The sequence below is a fragment of the Equus przewalskii genome, chromosome 14, assembly GCF_037783145.1.
Source record: "Equus przewalskii isolate Varuska chromosome 14, EquPr2, whole genome shotgun sequence".
NCBI classification, from domain to species: Eukaryota; Metazoa; Chordata; class Mammalia; order Perissodactyla; family Equidae; genus Equus; species Equus przewalskii.
Window position 1 is genome coordinate 90565303 of NC_091844.1, and position 22722 is coordinate 90588024.

General features: G+C 56.9%; 1 protein-coding gene across 4 annotated transcripts; it reads left to right on the plus strand.

The window, feature by feature from the left end:
* Nucleotides 1-512: 512 nt before the first annotated feature.
* TMEM18 (transmembrane protein 18) lies at nucleotides 513-7268 on the plus strand. 4 transcript variants are annotated; one of them, XM_070571866.1, is made up of 5 exons: nucleotides 513-1205; nucleotides 2539-2624; nucleotides 4054-4108; nucleotides 6758-6851; nucleotides 6937-7268. In XM_070571866.1, exons 1-5 carry the CDS (start codon nucleotides 553-555, stop codon nucleotides 7030-7032), a joined length of 984 nt encoding a protein of 327 aa, XP_070427967.1. In that variant the 5' UTR covers nucleotides 513-552; the 3' UTR covers nucleotides 7033-7268. The 4 variants fall into 4 exon arrangements, 2 of the variants coding, with proteins under 2 accessions (XP_070427967.1, XP_070427966.1); XR_011525851.1 differs by having other exon boundaries at nucleotides 529-1407; nucleotides 2539-2659; nucleotides 4054-6612; XR_011525850.1 differs by having other exon boundaries at nucleotides 529-1407; nucleotides 2539-2659; nucleotides 4054-6591.
* The last annotated feature ends 15454 nt before the right edge of the window (nucleotides 7269-22722 follow it).

Here is a 22722-nt window from a genome sequence, read left to right on the forward strand (position 1 = left end):
GAGGGGCCACAGGAGGCGGGGTCGCAGGAGGGGCGGTTGCTGGTGGAGGGGCTGCGGGGGGAGGGATCTGTAGGAGGAGAGGCTGCGGGGGGGCGGGGCGCTGGAGGAGGAGCCGCTGGAAGAGGGGTCGCTCGAGGAGGGGACGAACGGGTCCGCGCGGGCCGCGGGAGCACGATTTCACGGGAGGATGGGCCGCGGGAGGAGGGGCCGCGGGAGGAGTGATCTCAGGGAGGAGGGGCCGTAGGAGGATGGATCCGCTTGGGAAGAGGCCGCGAGAGGAGGGAACCGCGGGAGGTGGGGCCCCGGGAGGTGGGGCCGCGGGAGGAGGAAACACGGGAGCAGTGAACACGAGGGGCGGGGCCGCGGGAGGAGGTGCCACGGGAGGAGTGACCGCGGGAGGATGGATCCGCGAGAGGAGGGATCCGCGGGAGGAGGGAACCGCGGGAGGTGGGGCCCCGGGAGGTGGGGCCGCGGAGGAGGAAACACGGGAGCAGTGAACACGAGGGGCGGGGCCGCGGGAGGAGGTACCACGGGAGGAGTGACCGCGGGAGGATGGATCCGCGAGAGGAGGGATCCGCGGGCAAAGGGATCCGCGGGCGGAGTGACCGCGGGAGGCGGGGCCGCGGGAGGAGAGGCCACGGCCCCCAGGCCTGGACACCTGAGCAGCACCAGGGCGGGCGGATGCGCCGGGCCGCATCCGGAGAGACCGCAGGCGGCCCCGGGTCGGTCCTTCCTCCGCGCCCGGCCCGGCCCGCGGGGACAGGGGCTGTGTCCGAGCGGCGCGGGCCCGCCGGGACCGTGCTGCCGTCGGTCTGGCCCGGGGCCTGCAGGGTCCCCCGTCCCTGGGACCCCGAGGGGCGCCGCACGAGCCCCGCGGGCCGAGCGCGGAGCGGCCCCGCACAGCCGGCTCCCGGCCAGCACGCGGACAGCAGCCCTCCGGGACACGGCCCCCACCGAGGGCCCGGCCCTCTCCGCCCACGGTCCCCTCTGTCCCCCAGACCCCGGAAGTGGGGCGCAGTCACCCCAGGTGCGGGCGACGGGCGCGGCCACTGTCCCCACGCCGGTCCCTTGCTGCCGCGGCAGCAGGACCGAAGATGCCCACCCCGCCCACGAGATAACGAGCCCGGCGCCCACTTCCAATTCACTTATATTTATTTCAACGCCGCGAATACCGCGAGACGTGGACGCGACACCAGGCACTGGAGGTATCGCGAGATGGCAGGGTACACCCCATCCGACAGTGTAGATCTCGCGAAGAGTGGAGATCCCGCGAGAGGCGACGCGGGAGCGGTATCCAGGCGGGGCGGGGACGGTCTGGCGGCGGTGGTGAGGGAGGCCTTATCCAGGAACATGCCGTCCCCCTTCTCAGTCAGCTCTTTCCCCGTCAGCATTCCTGCCGTCATCGCGGTAACTCGCCACTCCTTGTTTGCCTGCTCGGGCCCGAGCGGTTAGCGCCGCCCCGGGCTTCCCAGCGCCCGCCATGGACGCCGACCGCAGCGGGTGGGACGTGGGGGCGGGGCTAGGCGGGGCGGGGCTTAGGCCGCGGGGGCGGAGTTTGGCGGTGGGGCGTGGCCTGCGGGATGGGGCGGGGTTTGGCGCTGGGGACGGGGGCCTGTGCGGTGGGGCGGGGCCTGCGGAGCGGGGTGTGGCTGGGCGGGGGCGGGGCAGGGGCGGGGCCTGTGCAGTGGGGTGGGGCCTGCGGAGCGGGGTGTGGCTGGGCGGGGCGGGGCAGGGGCGGGGCCTGTGCAGTGGGGCCCTGTGCTGCTGCAGGGCTGTCTGGCTGGCTGTTCTGGGCTGAGTGTTCAGGGCGCGGGGGACCTGCTGTCCCTATCGCCCTCCGGTCCGCTCCGGGCATCTGGGGGAAATCTGAGCATGGAGGGGTCTCAGCGTCTGGAGGGGTGATCAGAGCATGGAGGGATCTGAGCATGGCAGGGGGGAATCTGAGCACTGGGGGGACTGCACATAGCAGGGTCTGAGCCGGGGGTGCAGACACGTGCCCCGTAAAGTTGAGAGCCAAGAGGCCAGCGCTGTTTGCAGGCTGGACGCGGGGCAGAAAGGTTGGAGAAGATCAGGTCTTGCTCAGGATGGCTCAGATTTCCAGGCCTTGAGTCCTGGGCTGAGAAGCTGGATATGGGAGTCCTCATAACTCCTGGAGGGACCAAGTGCGTCCCTAACACGTCCCTCACCTTCCTTCTCACCTCGTGGGGCGGCGACCCTTAGGTTGCCCCAGAGGAAACACACGGTTCTGTCCAGCAGGCAGAGGGGTGCAGGCGGCTCCGTCCGCCCTGTGGGTGTGAGCATTGAACTGGTTATGCCGCTGAAGGCCTGGTGTGGTTGCCAGCAGGGCTCCTGTTTGCCTCATCCCTGGGTACCGCCCTCCTCCACCCCGTGCATATTTCTGCCAGGCCTGGGGGCTCTCTAGACACCTTGCTCAGCAGCCCCAGGAGCACCCAGTGGTGAGGGGCCCTGACCTCGCTGACTTGGGGGACATGAAGCCTGGCCCTGCGGGAGTTGATGATGCTTTTCTCTGTCCTGCAGCAGACGGACTGGACGGAGCCCTGGCTCCTGGGGCTGGGCGGCTTCCACCTGCTTTGCCTGCTGCTCACCTGGTTCTCCTCGAAGAGGTACAGGCTGCAGGTTGGCCATTTCCTGTGCCTGAGTGAGTAGAGGAGGCATTGTGGCTCAGCACTGTGTGATGAGTGCTGTGTGTGCTCCGTGCTCGGGGCTGTGTGATGGGCCCTGTGTGTGTCTGTGCCCAGAGCTGTGCGATGAGCGCTGTGTGTGTGTGTGTGTGTGCAGGGCTGTGCAACAGGTGCTGTGTGATGGGTGCCGTGTGTGCTCCGAGCTTGGGACTGTGTGCAGTGGGCGCTGTGAGTGCTCTGTGCCTGGGGCTGTGTGATGGGCAGTGTGTATGTCTGTGCCTAGAGCTGTGCAATGGGCACTGTGTGTGCTCTCTGCCCAGGGCTGTGCAATGGGCGCTGTGTGTGTTCTCCATGCCCGGGGTTGTGTGATGGGCACTGTATATGTCTGTGCCCAGGGCTGTGCAATGGGCACTGTGTGTGCTCCGTGCCCGGGGTTGTGTGATGGGCACTGTGTGTGTCTGTGCCTGGGGCTGTGTGATGTGCCCTGTGTGTGTTCTCCGTGCCCGGGGCTGTGCGATGGGTGCTGTGCAATGGGTGCTGTATGTGCTCTGTGCCCGGGGCTGTGCGATGGGTGCTGTGTGATGGGTGCTGTGAGTGCTCCGTGCCTGGGGCTGTGTGATGGGCGCTGTGTGTGCTCTGTGATCCTCTCCAGATCCTCTAAACATTTCTGGAAGACGTCCCATGTCTATCCCATCTCACCTTTGACTTTCAGAGCACTTGCAGTTTTCACTCTTGGCAGCTTCAAGATAAGTCTTGGACGCTGAATTTGAAAGGACTCTGCTGGTGTGCGAGGGAGGGTCTCAGTGCCACTTCCACTGAGAAGAGTGGGTTTAGCGCATGCTGACCCTCTTTACGCGGCGTTTCCCCCACGGGCGTGGCACTCGCTGCCCGCTCTGGGAGGCAGAGTGCAAACCAGGAGGAGGCGTACAGTGCCTTCGTGCATTGCCCAGGCCAGTTTTAAAGATGAGGGCCAGGGGTTTAGAGAAGGAGCAGGGCTGCTGTGTGGAATGATTGAGAAGGTTACGCGGAAACAGTAAAGTCATGACGCTGCACGTAGAGTGAGTGGGATGTCTAAGATGAGATGAGGGTGATGCCTGGCTGGCATGAGGCACGGGGCGAGGGCACTGAGGGGCAGGAGGCTGAAGTCCGGGCAGCCGCAGCCCCTGTTCCTGCTGTGGGTGCCCGTTGTGCGGCCCGCAAGGCGGGGGGTGGGCAGCTCTGAGACGGCCTCCTGCCCCACCTCCTGTTGGCGGGTGTCCGCAGTTTTAGCCTCGGGGCCTCGCCTCGCGTTCCGTCTGCTTCTCCTCGGCTCTCGCCTCCTGTGTGCTGTTTGCAGGGAACGTCCTGGTGCAGCCTGTGACTGCAGTGACCAGCGCCAGCGCCACGTTCTAACGCACTTCTTCTCTCGCAGTCGCTCTCGTCTGCTGCGCCGAGTCCATCAATGAGGTGGCTGCCCTGAACTGGAGGTAAGCTGGCTCCCTGCTGTGTGGACCAGGGACGGGACCCGCCCCAGCAGTGGTCTGTGACCCCAACGTCCTGACAGACTCGGACCTGGAGAAGGAATGGGGACATCAGGCTGGGAGCCCAGGAGCAGGATGGGCTGAGGCCTGGAAGGCGGCCCCTCTTGCTGGGCGGCTGGCCGAAGGTGTGTCCACTCGGCCTGAGCGGTATGGCGCTCGGCCACTGGGGCCTGGCCTCCATTGCAGGGTGAGGAGAGTGTCACCAGAGGGATGTGGCCCACCAGCGGTCAGAGTGCAGGCAGTCACTGCGAGGCCCTGCCAGCTGGCCCCCAGGCCTGAGTGTCCCAGCGCCCCTCCCTGAGGCACCTGCTATTGCTCCTGGCGGCGCACCCCACACCCAGATCCTGGGGAGCTCCGGCCTACCCTCCCTCCTCCGTGGGGCTCGGCTGGGGCTCCTGTGGTGGCAGCTCCACCCTCCACCCTCCGTCCTGCCGCCTTGGCCCCAAGAGGCCTTTGTGCCCTTGGTCAGGACACCCTGAACCAGCGCTTCCTGGGTCCTTACTCCCTCTCCCCTGATGCTCCCGCTGGTGTCTCCCACTTGGGATCTGGATCTGGATCTGGACCCACACCACCCTCGCCATCCCTGTGCTCTGTGTGCCTTTGTCCTCTCCTCCCCCGCCTCTCCCTGCATCCTCTGGAGCATGTCAGACCCGCCGGGGTCAACTACCTGCACCGCGGTGTGAATGAGGCACAGCTGTGTTCAGCGAGGCCCCTCCGTGCCAGCCCTGTGCACAGCCAGGGAACCTGCAGACAGCGGCCCACAGGCCGCACCCAGCCCACTGACTGGGTTATGTGGCCTGGGAGCTAAAATTGGTTTTTCACGTTCCTGAATGTAAAATTAAAAGCAAATTTAAAGTAGGAAGAGGAACTGCTGGGCTCTCGGGTGACAAGCTGAAGGTGTCACTTCCCGGCCATGGAGCCTGGTATGCTGGCCCTTCCAGAAGGTGGTGGAAGGCCCCCGCTCACAGTGGTGCAGCTGCTGTGCCCTCCCAGCTGAAGGAAGCCCTCCAGCCCCCTGAGACCTGGAGGAGGAGGGCAGGCGCACGTATCCCCTATGCGGTCCTTGCCCTCCGCCCCACCTGCCCCGCTCTGCACTTGGAGATGTGGCTCCACACCCTGCCCCCCGCTGGCATCCTTGGTGTTTCCCGCTGAAGCCATCCCCATCAGCTGAAGAACATGCTGGAAACATGCATCATCCTCCCAGGAAGACCCCCAGCCCTGCCCCTGCCTCAGGCTCTCCACACAGCTGGGGCCGTGGCAGCTGTCCCGGCTTCTGGCCCTGATGGGGCATCTGCTGTTCCTCCGCACACGGTGGACAATTCACTGCCCATGGGGGCTCCTCTCGCACCTGCTCATGCCTTCCTCTTTGTGCCCCTGGTCTCCGGGTGTCAGGGTGCCCCGTTGTCCGCCTCACCACCTGCTTGCCCCTTGATGGTCATGAAGTTCGCCATCCCCGCCGACTGCTGCCCTCTCTTCAGACCCATCCCCAGGGCCTTGCTCCCTCTGGGGTGGCAGCTTCTCCATCCGGCTCTCAGGCCGGCGCCTCACCCGTCATGCAGATTCTTCAGCAGGTCCCGTGGCTGCTGCTTGGGAAGAAACGGCACAGCCTCCCGCCACCACCGCCTGCCCCCCAGGCCTCGCCCTCACCCTCCTGGCCCGGGCGGCGGCCCAGGGCAGAGTCCGACTGCAGCATGTGGCCCTGCGCCTGCTGGCCCCTCAGGTTCCTGCTGGAGACAAGCAGCCCTCCCCCGGCCGCACGCGTGTCATGGCCCTCCCCGCCTCGTCTCTCTCTGATGTTTGTCAATAGCACACGTGTCTCACTGTCGCCTCATCATATGGGCCCACCTTCTGTGTGTCAGTTCTCGCAGAGCAGTGTTTTGACTTCTCCTCACTGCCGTGACCCCGTGCCCATGACAGTCCACGGGAGGGGCTCAGTGACTGTTTCTCAGTCAGAGGGTCGTGACACACCACTGACTTGCTCAGTGTGAGTCCGGTGCTGGCCCCTGAGGGTGGCCCAGCCCTGTGTGTGGGTGAGTTGAGTGCCTGCCCTTCCCGGATCCCAGCCGCTTCTCCTGTGAAGAGAGACGAGGCCCCGCTTCAGTCAGGCGACTGTGAGAACCCAGCAGGGCGCGTGCCCGAGCTGCCTGTGCTACCCCCACCGCCTGCCGCAGGCCTGATGGTGCGTGCCGCCGCTGCTGTGAGTTCATCGGATGCGGAACAGTCAAGCTGTTGCTGGGCAGCATTTAAGAGCTGCGGGTCGGTGCCTGTCACGGTTGGTGTCCAATTCACTGGGAGCAGAGGAGCGTCCTGCACAAGTGTCCGCCTCGCCTCAGAACCCTTCGACTGGTCACAGTTGCTTCCACCGGCATCTTTCCTGTGCTGGGGGCTGCTTCTCTGTTCCCTGTGGGATCGACTTTTCTTCACAGCAGGTGTCACGGTTTGGATGGAAGGTAGAAATGATAAAGGCCCCGAGGTGGGCGAGTGGCTCTGCCTTGGTTGATGTGAGAGCTCTCCGAAAGCCGTGTGTTGAGTAGAGAATCACTGAAAACGTCGTCTTGTCACACCAAGTAATTGTAAGTTTTTTTCTTACAACAGGCTGTTTTCAAAATACCAGTATTTCGACTCAAGGGGGATGTTCATTTCGTTGGTGTTTTCGGCGCCGCTGCTGTTGAACGCCATGATCATCGTGGTACGTGTGTCACAGGCTTGCACGCTTTACTTTTCTCCAATGTGTGTGTTTTCTAGATCTAATGTATCCTAAACGTTGTTTTCAGATTCTGTGGGTGCGTAAGACTTTGAGTGTGATGACCGACCTAAAGAACTTACAGGAGAAGAGGAGAGAGAGGAAGAGGAGGAGAAAAGCAGAGTGACCGCGGCTGCTCCGTCCTGTTCCCAGTGTGCATCGCAGGCGGCCTGTCGGCAGCCGAGCCCGTTGGTGGTGATGATTCTTTGCTGCGACGTCCTCGTACGGAACATGGCTAGGCTGGTTTCTCAGACAAGCACTGGCGTCCCCCGGGCGTTCCTCACCCTGCACCTGTCCTTGAGACGCCTGGTGCCTGTCCAGCTGAACTGTGTCAATAAAGAGTCTGTGCGGGGCCTTTCTTCATTTGCTGTGGGGCTCACATTGCTTCTGAAATTAGTGTTAATTACAAGCCCTTCAGTTACTCTGAGAACCTTAAAGCCAGTAGAGGAGCTCCTGCTCGCCCATGGTTTCACTTTCTGTGGTTTCAGTTACCCGACATCAGCCGTGGTCCCCAAAGTTCAAATGGGAAACTCCAGAAATAAACAGTCTGTAGGTTTTAGGTCCCCGCTGTTCTGAGTGGGGAAGTGGGGTGATGCACGTGCCGTCCTGCTCTGTGCTGCCCGGGCCGGGGTCCTCCTTTGTCCAGCGGCTCTACGCTGTGGAGGCCATCTGCTGGAGGGTCACTCGGTAGCTGTCTGTCTGGGTCATCAGGTCGGCTGCCATGGTATTGCAGGGCTGTGTTCAAGGAACCCTTGTTGTACTCGATGACGGCCCTGAAGCGCCATCACTACCAGTGCTTATCGTCATGTTACACTAACGTGTAAATTAAACCCTATCACAGGTCGTAGGCGAAGGAATCAACATGTATCTAGGGTTTGGTGCCGTCCGCGGTTGCAGGCATCTACGGGCGTCCTGGGACGTGTCCCCACACGTGAGGGGGACGACCGTAATAAGCAGTGCTGCTTATGTGTAGGCACCATCTCCCCCGTCTCGTCCCACAGTGTTTTCTCCATCGAGGGCGGTGTTGCCCTGGGCCTGGGGTGGTTTGGTGATGCTGTGAGGTGTCGCTGGAGTGGGTGGAGCCCAGGATGCTGCTGAGCTCATGCAGTGCCCGGACTGAGAAACCCTGGACTGCAGGGACCTTCCACCAGGCCTCGGGAGCAAACACTACATCTCAGTGTAGTGGACTGACTGCCGTGAGGCCGGGCCTGGAATGTCACACAGGCTCCACCCAGGGACACAGTCACAGTGTCACAACAGGACAGAGCCAGGGTCCCGTGGAAGGAATGTGTTGAACGAGCCTCAGAGTTTGTTGTTGAGCATGTGCAGTTACAAATAGAGCACTCAGTGGGTATTCAGCTGTTTGAGCTAATAGATTCTCTGACAAATGCAAAGGGTGACAATTCCTTCCCCAGTTTCACGTTTCTTTTTTCAGTCTGGTGCTCAGGAGCGTAAAGCTGTCAGTTTCATCAGAACAGGGGTCCTCTCGCTTTGTAGATGTCACCCTCCTCGCAAGCTGACGAGCCTGCCTGCCGCCGTCACGGGTGCCAGCAGGAGAGGGATGACCGAGTGAGGAAGTTACCGCAGCGCAGTTACCACGACAGACGAACTAGGTTGTCTGCGATTTTACTTGTTTGTTTCACATGGATTTGGGCTGATGTTTCAGTGCTTTTGTGATTTGTTTCACTTACCAACTTTCGTCTGATGCCCAGTCAAGGTGCCGTGGATCCCGCTCCAGCCTCCAAACCCAGACGCCTTTAGCTCAGGCTTTGGGGTGAAAAGCAGCAAACCAGGCTGCTCGTCCTGACGGATTCGCTTTCTGAGAAATGTGACTCAGGTCACAGAAAACAAGTCGGCATTTACCGTGGAGGTTACCGAGGCAAGTTTCTGCTCTTCAGACCCCACTCTGTGAGCAGCGACTGATGTCATAGCTACGAAATCAAACAGTAAATTCCATCTACCTGACGTCGGTTTTGAGTGTTGGAGTTACATGCATTTAGTTATAGAAAGTCCCAATGTTAAAAAAAAAAAACAGTAAATTCATAGATTTTGACAATATGGAAGTTTATCCAAGAATTTCTGAAACATACTTGGTGTATGCTATTACAAAGACTTAAACTTTTGAAGTAATTTTAGTGGGCGTTTGTGAGATTTTGTCTTCTTTTGCCACTTAATGCTCAGCGTCAGTCACGGCCTCCCTTCCTTTTGTGACGGGTGACCTGCTCTGGTGGGCTGGTGACAGGGCCTGTGTCTTCACAGCCAACAGGTGCACTTGACACTCAAGGTGTGTCAGGGTTCCGCCCTGGGAGCCCCTTGAGCAGAACAGAGAGAAACTGAAGACGAGGGAAGCTGGCGGCACAGGTGAGGACTGGACGGCTGGATGCCCTCTGCCCCAGCAGCGCCTCCCGCCCCTGTGTGCAACAGCCTGTCTGCACGAGGCAGCTGTGTGTTGACCGCAGATGAGAGTACCCGATTTCGAGAATAAGAGCTACTGTCTACTGTTGTTAGTTCTGCACGTTGCACGTGGTAATTCTGGAGACGTGTTGGTGAGAAGCTGGTGCTTTGAGAACCGTCTGTGTCCCCTACAGCGGATTCTGAGTGAAGACACTTCCTGAGCGGATCTTGTGAGGCCGAGGGTCACTGTTCAGTGTTCTGTCTGCTGAGCGAGGGAAAGGGTCTGAATTCCGCGCCTGGTGCTCAGATGTTTGCTCAGAAGGTAACGGATGTAACTACCATCTGAGGGAATGGACGCGTTCGCTGGGAGCAGGTAGAGTCAGACTGGAGGAAGGGCCAAGTCGAATCGTCCCGGAGCTTGAGGTTTGGGGCCTGGAGAGACGGCCTGTGCGCCCTGGGGCAAACAGGAGTCAAGGGAAAGGGGCGACGGCCGCAGCGTCCCCCTGGGACCTGGTTCACCTGCCCTCTCACCCCAGGGGAAACTGATAAAATAACGGAAACAGAGCATCTGAAAACAGGCTCAACTTCAGAAGAGGCCACATTTCGGCCTGTTAGATGGTGCTAAGAAAAAAGAGAAAGGAAAGAAAGTGAAGACTGTCCGCATGGGCCGACCTGGCCGATCTGCCCCGAGTGCTGGCCCACACTTTCTGCTGGACGTGTCCCACACGTGGGCGCATTTCCAAGGTCCGTGCGAAGTGCAGTGCCCGTCCCAGGGCTGTGGACACTGTTTCCAGCCGCTCAACAGACGTTCTGATGTGGAGTAAAACGAGAGGGCCGGCTGGTGAGGAGAATTCCGTCCTCGTGGAGCTGACAGAGCAGCAAGCGCAGCGCGTGGGAGCCAGCCGCAGAGAGCGTCACCTGTAATCGTCCACCAGGAGCAGGAGCATTTTGACCTAAACCATGATTTAGTAGAGACGAGCAGGAATTAGGGGAAAAGCTCCCAGAACACAAAGGCTGTGTCTCTGCTCCAGCAAACGAGGGAAACAGAGGGTGAATCATGCTCTCGGGGCAGCAGACCCACAAATCCTGGCATCATCCCACATGCCAGGAGATTCAGGTTTTCACGACAGTGAGGGGGAGCTGATGAATGACCAAAGCAGGGGGAGAAAAGTGTCATTTGGAATTTCACCAAGATTCAGCTTCAAAGAAAATAAAGTTTGGTTTGGTTGCTTATGTCACAACAGCAACACTAAAAAGTAACAGTGGCTGGAAATTTGGGGCTCACACAGAGGCTGATGTGTAGGTGACAACCCAGGCAGCAATTTCAGAAGAAAACAGCCGTTTCCATCACAGCACACGGAAGTCCAGCTAGTTTTTGCTTTTTTTCACTTGTTGGTTTACTGGTTCAGACTCTTTGTTGAAACCATCACGTCTGTAAGAAGACTTCTCTGGTCTTTATTTATTGTTAGGAGGCTAGCACGTCCCCAGTCCTTGGAAGATGGTCTGTCATTTCTGGAAGCTCCTCCTGCTGGCAGTCGGGCTCAGCAAGCGCACGGTCACCCTCCAGCCACCTCTCCTTTGGGACCCTCAGGGGTCCAACGCCAGGAGCAGAAACTAAATATACGCTGATGGAAGTCAGAGGAAATGCTGTTAGGAACACGTGTCCACTAAGCATTAGGGTGCATTCCAGCACGGTGTTCAACCAGGTAGATGGAACAGACCCTGGATCTGGGCGCTGGCCAGTGTGTCCCCAGCGCTCGTCTCTGGGGGCTTACGGAAGACCCACAGAGCTCAGAGTAGGGGCCACTCTGCGACTTAATGCTGACCCCACACTGTGCTAGCCTGTCCTGCCCTCTGCCTGTTTGCCTCAGTCCCCAGGGATGCTGGAGGCTCTGGGGTGTCACCTGCCATGACATTCTGTGCCTCCACAACTAGACCCCACCCCCACACGCACACAGAGGCTCACAAAAGCACACACGTGCGCACACACACACACATGCCTGGTCCTCAGCACCCTGCCTCCCGGGACTCAGGCACGGCATCTGCGTCCCGTGCGGCTTTGTCTGAGGAAGGCGCTCTCCCGTAAGGCTCCTCCACCAACATGGCCGCATCGCCCCGTGTCAGGCACACCTGCCGGCAGGTGGTAAGTTCCATCCTGGATGTCTGGGTGGCGGGGCTGCTGCAAGGCTGCTGCTCTTTCCTCCTCCCTCAGACCCGCAGCCTGCTGACAAGCATGCCGCCGAGTCACACCAGCCCCCGCCATCCTTGTGGAACCCACTTCATAGCGTCCTTTCTGAAGAGCCAAAGCCTCGCTGTCCTCCTTCCTTCCTTGGGAAATTCCTCGAGGATTCTGCATTTGTATCCTTGTTCTCTCCGACCTCAGTATTTCCTCCTTCCGCCTCCACCCTGTGGTTGTTCTCGACCTGCCACCATGTCACTCCCACCTGCAAAGTCTCAGCTTCCAGCATCCTCCTCGGATGAGCACGTCCTGTCTTCTTGACTCGAAACTGGCTCTGAGGATCTCAGCCCTGCTGACTCTGGACTTCACTGCCTGCACATCCCACCCGCTCCCCTCCATCCTCCACCGTCCAGTGTGGATGCCGTGGCTCATCTCTGCTCGTGCTCCTGCCCAGTCCTTTGAGGTCCTTGCCACCTTCCTGTCTGACACTCGGCAAAATCCACAGGCAGCAGATTTATTTTCCAGGAATGTCAGGGACAATGTCTCCTAACTCACATTCTCTTCTAGTGCCTGTGCCCCCCCCCAATAGGTGCAGGGCTGTCCCCTCCCCTCCAAGCTGGGGGCTTCAGACCAGTGAAGTGGGGTGACACCACATGCCTTCTGAGGCTGGGCCATGAACAGCACCACATTCCATCCTCGTTAGCTGGAGAAAACAACTGTGGGGCCTGAGCCTCAACCAAGACCTTGACTGCCCAGGGTCACCAGGCTGCACAAAGTCTGGGTGTGTCTCTGTCCACAGCCTCTGCTGAGGCCCAGCCATCTGCCAGACGAACCCCAGCCATGGCCCTGCTGACCACTGAGTGCCCTAGAAGCCACCCATGCTGTGCTGCATCCTGCACGAGTCCTGATCCACAGGATCTCTGAGCACAAGGCAGTCATCATCCTACACTGTGAAGTTCTGGGGTGGGTGACAAGACCGCAGGACCCCACCATGCCATTGCAGACACCATCTTCCCAACACAGCTGGATCAGAGCCCACCACAGTGCTCACTGCTCTCACATTAGGTGAACAGCCGCAGGGCCCACATACACACAGACTGGCCCGCGCCTCTCAGGACAGGCCCCTCGATGCTTCCCCAGGCGACTCTTCCAGGTGTTGGTGGCTGGAATGGCTGCAGCTCCATCTCCTCATTCTAGATTGTCGGCAGCATCTCAGCCCGGAGCAGACTTGCTCATTGGTCCATCCCAGACCCACTGCCCCCACTTCTTGGTGCACAGGTCCGCTGCTGCTCTTGCAGGGCGAGGACTCAGCAGGCCCATGTGTAAGGCCCAGATGGCCTCCTGTGCAGTGGTGTCTGCGTCCCCTGCATAGTGAAGAACTTTTCTCCTGCAGTTTTCTCCTCCTTAATTATTATTGTTTTTAAATTTACGTTGCACTCTTCTCAGCATGTGCATGTGCTGCAATACTAGTAAGCCTTTAAAAGGTCATTGCTTCCTTCCTTCGAGTTTTCCTACTTCTCTGCTTCTCCAGTTATGAAACTCTTGTAGGGGATTTTATGTTTTTCTACATATGCCCTCCCCTCCCCTTGCCCTCGCCCCACCACATGTGGGTCTTCACTCCTGTGCCTCCTCTGAGACAGTCCATGTCGGCTGCGCCCAGACCTCGTCCCGAGGCAGGGCCAGAACCAGTGTCCTGCTCACTCTGGTCCCGGGAAGTCCAGTCCCGACCAGAGAGCTTCTGCCGATGCCCAAGCTCTTCCTTCACTGGTCTGTTTCCCATTCGAAAGTCGTTTGGGTTCTTCTTCTTCAGAAGATATCTAACTCTGACCAGTTCTCCCCAAGTCTGTTCTCCCCAAGTCTCCTCCTACGACCCAGTAAGCCCCGATGTCTCCTCCCTCAGGCGCTGAACTCGCCTCCCACCTGGCACCCCACAGTCACTCTCCACGAAGGAAGTCAGGCTTCTGCTCCGACCTGGCCATATCAGACTCATCAGTCTGGAAATCTCTTCTGCTCAGACAGAAGGAGATCCTGCTTTCGTTGGGCTCAGGAGTGAACGAAGGAAAGCCCCACAAGCAACACTCCACATCTGAGCCCCGAGGAAGGAGCTGCGAGCAGGAGTCACACCGGATGCCCAGGGCAGGCTGTAGGGGGTGGGGTCCGTGCCCCGATGGGCACAGCCCATGGGGAGGCAGCTTCTGGGTCTGACACCCACAGGAGGCTGAGGTGGACCAAGGGCCAGAGAAAAACAGGTCTCCCCACTGCAGCCCTGCCCGACTTAGGTCCTTGGGACCCCACAGATTTTACCTCAACAACATATGACTTAATGGGGAAAAATGACCAGATTCACAAGGGAGGGAACCACTCCAAGTGCCAGTCGGCAGAAACAGCCAGAAACACAGACGCTAATGATGTCTGATGATGAAATTATCGTGTGCACCACAGGAAATACTAAGAAGAGGTGTTTAACACTGTGTTAAATTCTGAAAAGAAACTCTACATTCTGAAAGCTGAAATTCTAAAAAAAACCCGCAAAACAACAATGAATAAGAAGAGAGCGACATAAAAAACATCCAGGCAGATTTGAAATGGAGCCAAACTGGAGAAACTAAAAGTGTAAGACACACGGATAATTCACACAAGAGATCGCATGCAGTGTAAGGAGAATTAGTGAAGCGGGAAAGACAGAGAAAGACAGACACAAAGAAGTGAGTTTAGGAAGCTTGTTTTGGTAAACAGAGAGGACTCGACATCAGCTAATGTGGCTCCGGTAGGATAGAAAAGAGAGAGAGTGCAATATTTGAAAATAAAAGAGTGAAAAAAACATCCCAGAGCTGTTATTTTTCTATTACTACACTAGAAAACAACTATTTTGAACTCCCAGCAACAATGACATCAGATGCCCTCCAGCTCCTGCCCTGAGTGAGTTAGGACCAGTCCTGGTGTTGGATCAATCACGTAAAGAAAGAGAAAATAAACTCATCAGCTAGCTTTGAAAAATAATATTCCAAAGAAATAGTGACGTTACCGTAAACGCATTGCCTTGCAATTATGTAGTGTCTTTGTAATTTGAGACATAACTTGGGACGCACGACTCATTCTTTGAACAAACACGCATCATGTATTTCTCTGTACAAAAGTGCCACCCCCTCCTTAACTATCCTCACCATTGTCCTGTCGAGTGGACAACATCTTCCCAAATTCCTGATGAGGAAACAGTCTAGAGAGGTTGGATTGTTTTCTCCAGATCACACGGCTTTAAGTAGAAACGCTGGAAGTAGCGTCTGGTTGAGGGAATAAAGTTTGTCGTGACTTCCATAGCTCCCCTCCCTGGCAACAGTGCAGTCTCTGTGAGCAGACGGACAGTCTGTGGAGGAGGTAATGCAACGCATGGAGGTTTTTAATCTCAGCCACACGGGAGACCTGGCCGCACCACTCCTCTTCAGCAGTTACAATTGTGTGCATTGTTGGGGAGAAGCAGAAGGGCCCTTGTGGACGCCCAGGAATGGACCCAGGCCTCACGGGAGCCACTGGGCGAGCAGACTGGCCTTGCAGTGTGGAGAGTGACTCCAGCAAACGGCGCTCCCGGACAGCCGATTATTCACACCGGGACGTGAGCCTGGATCGTGGGTTGGTCAGCATTCTCCAGAAAAACAGAACCAAGAGGATGTGTGTATTATATATATACAGAGAGAGAGAGAGAGAAAGAGGATGTGTGTATTATATATATACACAGAGAGAGAGAAAGAGAGAGCTGTTTTAAGGAGCTGGCTCACGCGACTCGGGGGCTGCAAGTCCAGAATCTGGCGGGTGGGCTGGAGACCCAGGGAAGCTTTGAGGCTGCAGCTGGAGTCCAAAAGCAGCCCCCGCTGTGTGCGTTCGTCCGACGTCCTCCTCTTAGGAGGCCCCAGTCCTCTTGGATAGGGCCCATGTGCATGGCCTTATCTTGGCTGATCAGTTCCTCAAAGGCCCCAGATCCAAATGTGGTCCCATCTGGAGCTCCTCGGGACTCAGACTCAGTGCAGGGATCTGGGGGCACAACTCAGCCTTGGCACATCTTTACCTCACGGCGCACGGGGAAGCCGACTCCACCGGGTCGAGGACCCAGAGTGAAAGCGGAAACACCACCCTTCAGAGGGAACTCTCGGGAACAGCTTTCTGACCTTAGGGGAAAAGACATTTTCTAAACAAGATAAAAAATCCATTAACAGTAGAGGGAGAATTGATAAAGTTGAGCACATTAGTATTATGAATTTTTCTCTTCAAAAGACTCCTCCAAGAGTTTGAAAAGGCAAATGCTGGGAGAGGACAGGCCACACATACAATTAGCAAAAGGATTCCTGGCCAGAGAACATAAAGAGTTTCCACGAAGTCACGGGCAGATGACAAGCAACCCGGGTGGACGTGGGCTGACCTCTTGAAGGGTTTTCCTGGGGTGGCCGCATGGACAGTGAGCAGAAGGAAGGTCCCTGGCCCAATTAGTGATCAGAGAAACGCACATGAACACAATTGGGCACATCCCGCACCCTCCAGCCTGGCAGCGAGTCTGATAACAAGAAGGACCGGCACAGATGTGGAGCGAGGGGAACTTGCTTCCACGGCGGTTGTGCGTGTCCATCTGTGGACCGTGGGAACAGGTGGACAGAGCCCAGTGCTTGGGGCACCCACACCCCGTCGTGGAGGGGGACCCGCCTTCCCTCTGGGCGGGTGCCATGGAGAATCTCCGCAGAAATGCCCACCTGGAAATAAACCAGACGCCCGTCAGCGGAAACGGACGGCTCTGCTCCGCAGAACATGAACGACTCAGCTACAGGCTCCAACGTGGTTGAATCTCAAAAACAAAACGAGAGGGGAAAAGGTCACCAAGGAACCCACACACACGCCTCCATTCACAGAGTCAAAGTCAGACACTGAGTTCTAGGGGCACACGCGTGCGGTGGGTTGTAAAGAAGAGCAGGTGAAAGCAAACAAGGGCCAGGACATCCCTCGTTTTCGGAGCCAGGAGGGCAGTGCGTGCCCAGGGCTGGGTCGGTGTGCTGGCCGCGTCTTCTTTTAAGCTGGTGGTAAGGACGTGGGCACATTTATTATTACCATTTAAAGTGTGCAGGCTCCTTTTGTTCATTCTTTTTATAAGATATACTTTAATAAAACTTAAAATGGGAATCATAAAATAACTTTCAGAAATTATGAAGTTTAATGCATCTAATGCTTATAATGTTTATATTTACTGATGAACATTTTCTGCTATAGCCAATAAAGTATCTACTAGATTTAAAAAAAGAAGAATAAAAAGCTGGCAAGCCGGCCGGTCAGCTTGCTAAGCGGCTCTCTCCACAGCTGAGCAGCAAACTTGAGGATTAACATCTACCAGACTTTAGGCCGAAGCCCGGAGTGCTCCATGCCAGGTCCTCCGGCCAGGAGGGAAGGGGGCGCCCAGGCTCCATCCTCCACCGGACCCGGGGCATCCGCACTGCAGCAGGAGCACACGCCCACGGGTCAGGGTGCACCCCGACCTGCTCTTCATGTTAGCCCATTCACTTCCAAGGACAGCTGAACTCCTGTGTCTTCAGTGCACAGCTTCCTCTTCTCCAGAGACCAGGCTCTTCTCTAAACAGGCGCATCTCCCAGCACCTCCCCACCTCGGGATCCCCCAGGCCCGTCCGTCACCATCCCCTGGCCAGCCGCCTCCTGATGTCTCCGCCATCTGCTCGCCCTCTAGCCCCTGCACCCGACTGCCCTGTGCTCTGACTCCCGCCCCTTCCCACCTGCACATCCGTCTTCTTAGACACGCTTCACACCATCCTGCTTTCCCACATCCTCGCCTCCCCGCCTGCAGGGACCGCTGGTACCCCAGCATCTTCCTCGGCCCTGTCCTCTCCTTCCAGCTCCCCCTGCAGTTGCCCTCATGAGCCACCTGATGACCCTGGCCTCCTGCAGGCCCGCAGGACCGGGTTCTCTTCAGCTCCGCTCTCCTGGACGGCAGTGACACCTTCCCTGGGTCCTTGTGTCCCCCGGGGCTGAGCACAGTCTCATCCCACCTCAGGCACTCGGGGTGTGACCACTTTCTGCGTGTGACCCCTCTGCCCCCTTCTGCTCCCTAGGCAGCTCCAGTTCTTATTTCTTCCCTCCCTCGACTGGCTGCCCACCTGTCATTTCACGTAATAAAACTAGCTCCTCAACTAAAATTATTGTGTTCTCTGTTTTATTTTATTCAAATCCAGTTTTCTTTAGTAAATTGCAAAACACAAAATTAAAACCAAAAAGACCCTAGTGTGACTATACCGGTGGTGGAATTTGACTCTCATTGTGTGGGAACCTTCACCCACATGCAAGGAGAGCACGCAGAGCTGGGAGCTGGCTCATATACATTCGTCCTTGTGCAGCACAGACGCCAATCAGGAGCTGGCCTTACGGGGATAGCACTCTTTCTCAGGCCTCGGGGGATGCTGCCACAACCTCACCGCCTGGCACCCGCTCACAGCTGCAACGGGACCTGCCCTGCGAGCGGGGAGGGACTCTGCACGTCTCTGTCACCCAGCGGCTATGATCCAGCCAAGGACAGGCCGCCTTTCTGCATCTTCCCATCTTCTGTTGCTCTCTGCCCAGTGAACACGAGGTGCTGCGTCGATGTTTGCGGAGTGAACACATATGCCAGCTGTTCCTGGCTGCTCGTTGCCCCTGGTGAAGGTGGGCCCTCCGTCCTTCCAGGCTGGCCGTTAGTTGAAGTGTGATTGCTGGCCTGTGTCGCTGTGCTTGATTTTCTGATAACCCTTAGTCTAACCAAGCCCGTCCACTACTTAAAAGTGGTTACAGAAATTCAGAGAAGAAAGCAGATCTTTTCTTGATACACTAGGTAGAGCTAGAATTTAAGGGCACACCAGTCACAACACTAATTTCATTATGAAAACCCTCCTTTCTATCACATACAAAAAACCCATGAGGCAGGTATTACTACCGAAGGGAGAAGTCTTCCCCTCTTCCCTTCTAGGTTCTTTGGTCGGCCTAATAGTTAAATTAACATAAAACAGATTAACGGGAAAAAAACATTTAATTTCAAAACTATGGGTGCTGATAGAAATATGAAACTCAAAGAAATAACCAAAGCAGGTAACTTTTGTACCTTTAGATAAAGAAACAATAAATGTATGAAGGACTGACGAGACAGAGGGTCTGGGCTTGGGGTGGCTCATTAGTGGAGAAGCGACTAGGCTTGTTTTCACAGCCTCCTCGGCCCTGAATTCCTCGTCCCTGGCGATGAGCAGTCGCTCTTCCTCCTGGTACAGGGAGCGCATGTTCACACGGGAGATTGATCTCCTGCTTTCTGGGGACAGAGGGTCACAGTGTCCTGGCACTGGCTGTTTCATAAGTAACTTTAATTCAGAGTAATCAATATGCTAGGGTGGCGAGTTTGGGGCGGCCTGTCCTGCTCCCTGTCGCTATCATCCTCTGATTACCTCGTTTATGTGTCTTTCCCATTGAGAGACTGATGGATAGAGAAACTCAGCAGCTGGTCAGCGGAAAGCAGCATTTGAAAGCTGGCTTCCTGCTTTTCAGTTACTTTCCTTCTTTCCGATGACTCACAATCCAGACCAGGAAATGCGATTCGACTGAAGCATCACACACGTTGGATAGAGACACCAGAGACCACCCTGAGGTGACCGGTCCGCACGCATCCCACCCACGCGAGCCGGACCTCCATCCACCAGGTCTTGTCCCTTCCTCCCCAGGACTCGCGTGGGCATCCCCATCCCCGGGACATGGGCGTGACGCCCTGTACCCCGCAACCCGGGCTGGTTTGAAGCTGCTTCAGCTGAACTGCGAACATGTTTACAAGTTTTCAATTTACTTTATCTCAGAATCTTAGGGAGAAAATTCACGTATCCAAAAATCCAACAAGAAGTATCAGGAGAAATGGGAGCAGGGATGTTGAAGGGGTTCCAGCCTTGGGCCTCCCCAGGGGACGACGGCGCCCGGGCATGTAGTTACCTGCGGGGCCACTGAGCAGCAGAAGCAATTGCAGGCTGACAAAGCCCAGTTAACATGTAACTCCCATTTTTATTGCAACAATTGTCTAGAATTCTGCTGGGAATTACAGGGGATAGTTTGGTTTGGCACTTACGTTAGTTTTCTGTTGCTGCAAAACAAACCCCCTGTAGCTGCTGAAAACACCACCACTGTCCTCTCGGGGTTTCTGCAGGTCCCAGGGGGTCGTGGCGCAGCAGGGGCTCGGGCCCCGACATCGCAGGGACGCTGTGTTCCCCCTGGGGCTGGAGGCCTCTCCCAAGTGCACTGGGGCTATTGGCGCATTCGGGGTCTTCTGGGTGTGAGACGAGCCAGTGGCTCCGAGGGGCTGGCCTCCGTCCACTCCCTGCTGTGGGCATCCCCTCACACTAGGTTTGCTTCTCAGGCCAGCAAGGCTGCACCTGCCCCTCCCATCTCCCCGAGGCTCCCAGGGAGGTCAGGCTGCAGGGAAATGCCCCCTGTGGACCAACTCACAGCTCCTGATCAGGGGCCTTCCTCAAATCTGCAAACCCCTTTGTACCTCACGTAACCCACTCCTGAGAGACGCCCTCACCCGGATGGGGACATGTGGGGAGTGGACGCTGGGTGGGGCCCTGGGGCCAGGTCAGAATCCTGCCCACCCCTGAACCCTCTTTGATTGAAGTAGAGATCATAAATATCATTGTATTTGGTTTGCTTTTTGGAAAATTAATGGCAATTTCCTTGAAAATGTTTCTGATTTCAGGGGTTTTTTGCATACTGCTGTCAAGCATTTTTAGTGTATTTCTGCCAAAGTCAACTCTGAAAAAAGCCACTGAAAGGCAAGTAAACCGTGGTTTGCAGCAGAACAGTTGTTAGCCAACTCGTCGCCCCTTAGACATTATAACCACATCCAGCTCTGTTTCTTCCCTGTGATTCCTAAACAAGCAGTAACAGACTGCAGAGTCTGCCTTCCACACGCAGAGAAAACCTCCCCGTCCCAGCCGCCACACGGAGAACTCGGGGTCTCAGCCCTGAGATCTTGGCCCCGCCTGTGGCATCACGTCTTGCTGTTCCCACCCTGGAGTGTGAGTCCATGTCGGGAAGGCCTGCGGAGTCCTATGGGCCCAGCGTCTGCTGGACGTCCGAAGTGACTGCTCTGAAGTGAGAGAACGGCTCATTATTTATTTTGACCCAGTAGATTTCTGTAGATGCTAAAGGCAGGTGCTCTCAGGCAGGGGGGTGAGGCCAGCGGGGTGGGGAAGCAGCGGCTTTCAAGGGGAGAGCAGCTCATGTCCAGAGACAGCGAGCTTCTTCGGCACCGACGGGCTCGCACTGTCCCTTTGGAACCAGAGGGAGGGGATGATGGAGCCGCTGAGGGGCCACACCCACCAGGGTCCTAGGTGATGGCGCTAACTGGGAGTTTGCCCCGGAGCAGCCTGCACGAGCTGTCACACGGAGTCGATTTAGGTCATCATGGCTGATAATTGACTCACTCTATGGGCCATGTCTGGCAACACCCAGTCCCCAGTTGCAAATATTTCGGAATCCAGTCCAGAAAATCAGTCCCCAGATTTCTGGTACAGCTGCTGTTGGTTTTGTTGCATCTGCTGAGAAGACAGAAAACTGAATACTTACTCGGTTTCCTGAGATTTGGTATCAAGAAACGGACGATGGAAACTTTTTGCAAATGGGATTCGGCGATAAGCAGAGCCGGGAAATGGTTTCCATCGTCTCAGCAGACGCGTCCCCAGAAGACAGGCTTCCTAGGCGCCAGCCTGGGACGGCCGTGGGTCACAAGCACAGACTCGTTCACGCTGCTGTCCGGCCGTCAGAGCCGGAGGCGGACTGTGCAGGGGGTACACCCGTGCCGAGGTCAGGGTCTGGGCAGGAGGCCTGGCTTCACCCTGCCAGTGGGCAGCTGGGGAACGCCACAGAGGAGGAAAGCGCTCCATCCCTCCTGGCATGCACCTGGGGGCTGGGACATGGCCCCCCGCCTGGCTGCTCCAGGATTGACGAGGCGACGCCGTCCACCCTCAGCACGGGCTCGGCCCACTGCCGACCTTCAGGGCCACAGGTGTCACCTGCTGTCGCGGCAAGTCGACACTCAGTCTTCGTGAGGGGCTCTGGCTGCAGGGCTGCAGAGCCTCTCCAGGGGGCCGGCTCTGCTGTCCCCTAGGGCCCTCGTCTCAGGGTCTGGCGCAAGGAGGGGCCTGGCTGGTCACTGTCAGGTCGTCTGCGGTAGGGGCGCTGCCGGGCACCTGTGGCCTCGATGCCCAGCGTGTGACAGGCACTCGACACTGGAGCAGCTGGCCGCTGCTGTGTGGGGCACCGACATTCTCTGGTCTTCCATGCTTTTGCTGTGCAGACTCTTCTTTCTAGAAATGGCCAAAAGTCTACCGACTATGAGTGATCTGCATGTTCTGTTTTCACTTTAAAGTTTTTGAAAGAATCCAATTTATTGAGACATATGTATCCAGCTTGCTGCAATCTGGCTTCTGACCCCGACTTTATGGGGGTCAACAGCTCAGCTGACTGTCCTCATATGGTGCCCAGCTCCTGACCCCCTGCTCTGGCCCGAGCTTTCTCATCCAGCCGGAACTTATGCGCCCTCCTCGGCGATGGTCCAGAACGAGCTGCTGCTGCTCAGTGGGCTGCACGCTTGGTGGCTCTGTGACAGCGAACGGCCCAGCTCTCGGTGCCTGAAAATGGCAAAGGGCGATTTCGCTCTGGCTGCGTGTGCATTGCCGATCGTGACATTGTCACCGTCCCCACCCTGGGTCCCAGCCTTTCTGCCCGTAGTGAACAGAGGTAAATCCTTCAGCCCCGTCTTTCAGGATTTCATCCATGGCCGTGTAGTAGAAAGAGAATGTGTGAGAACCTAGTTCTGTATCGTGGCTCTGTTTGCTTTTTTGAAATTTGGTAAAATGCTCAACCTCCGAGTCTCAGTTTCAGTTGGAAAAAGGAAGGGCTAATGCCACCCACAGTGTGGGTAAAAATCATCGAAAGTCATGGAAAACGTACTTCTTGTTTGGGGTCTGGCATACTGGCATTACTTAACAAATGGTAGCACACGTTATTCTGGTTTTAACCATCTCTTTAAATGATGATAAATTGTCTTTCTAACCAGATAATGATTTCTGTAATGGTGGAAATCAGGTCATACCGAAAAGTCAAGTAATAAAGAAGTACTGTTGATTGCTTTGGGATCCATGGCTCGCGTGCTTGTTTCCGTCCTCGCTTGGCACCTGGAATGCTGCCCAGTAA

Coding starts and splice junctions, on each gene's coding strand:
- TMEM18 (XM_070571865.1), top strand. CDS start 682: ATGCGCCGGGCCGCATCCGGAGAGACCGCAGGCGGCCCCGGGTCGGTC. Junction 4,109..6,757: donor GTGGCTGCCCTGAACTGGAG/GTAAGCTGGCTC, acceptor TTCTTACAACAG/GCTGTTTTCAAAATACCAGT. Junction 6,852..6,936: donor TGAACGCCATGATCATCGTG/GTACGTGTGTCA, acceptor CGTTGTTTTCAG/ATTCTGTGGGTGCGTAAGAC.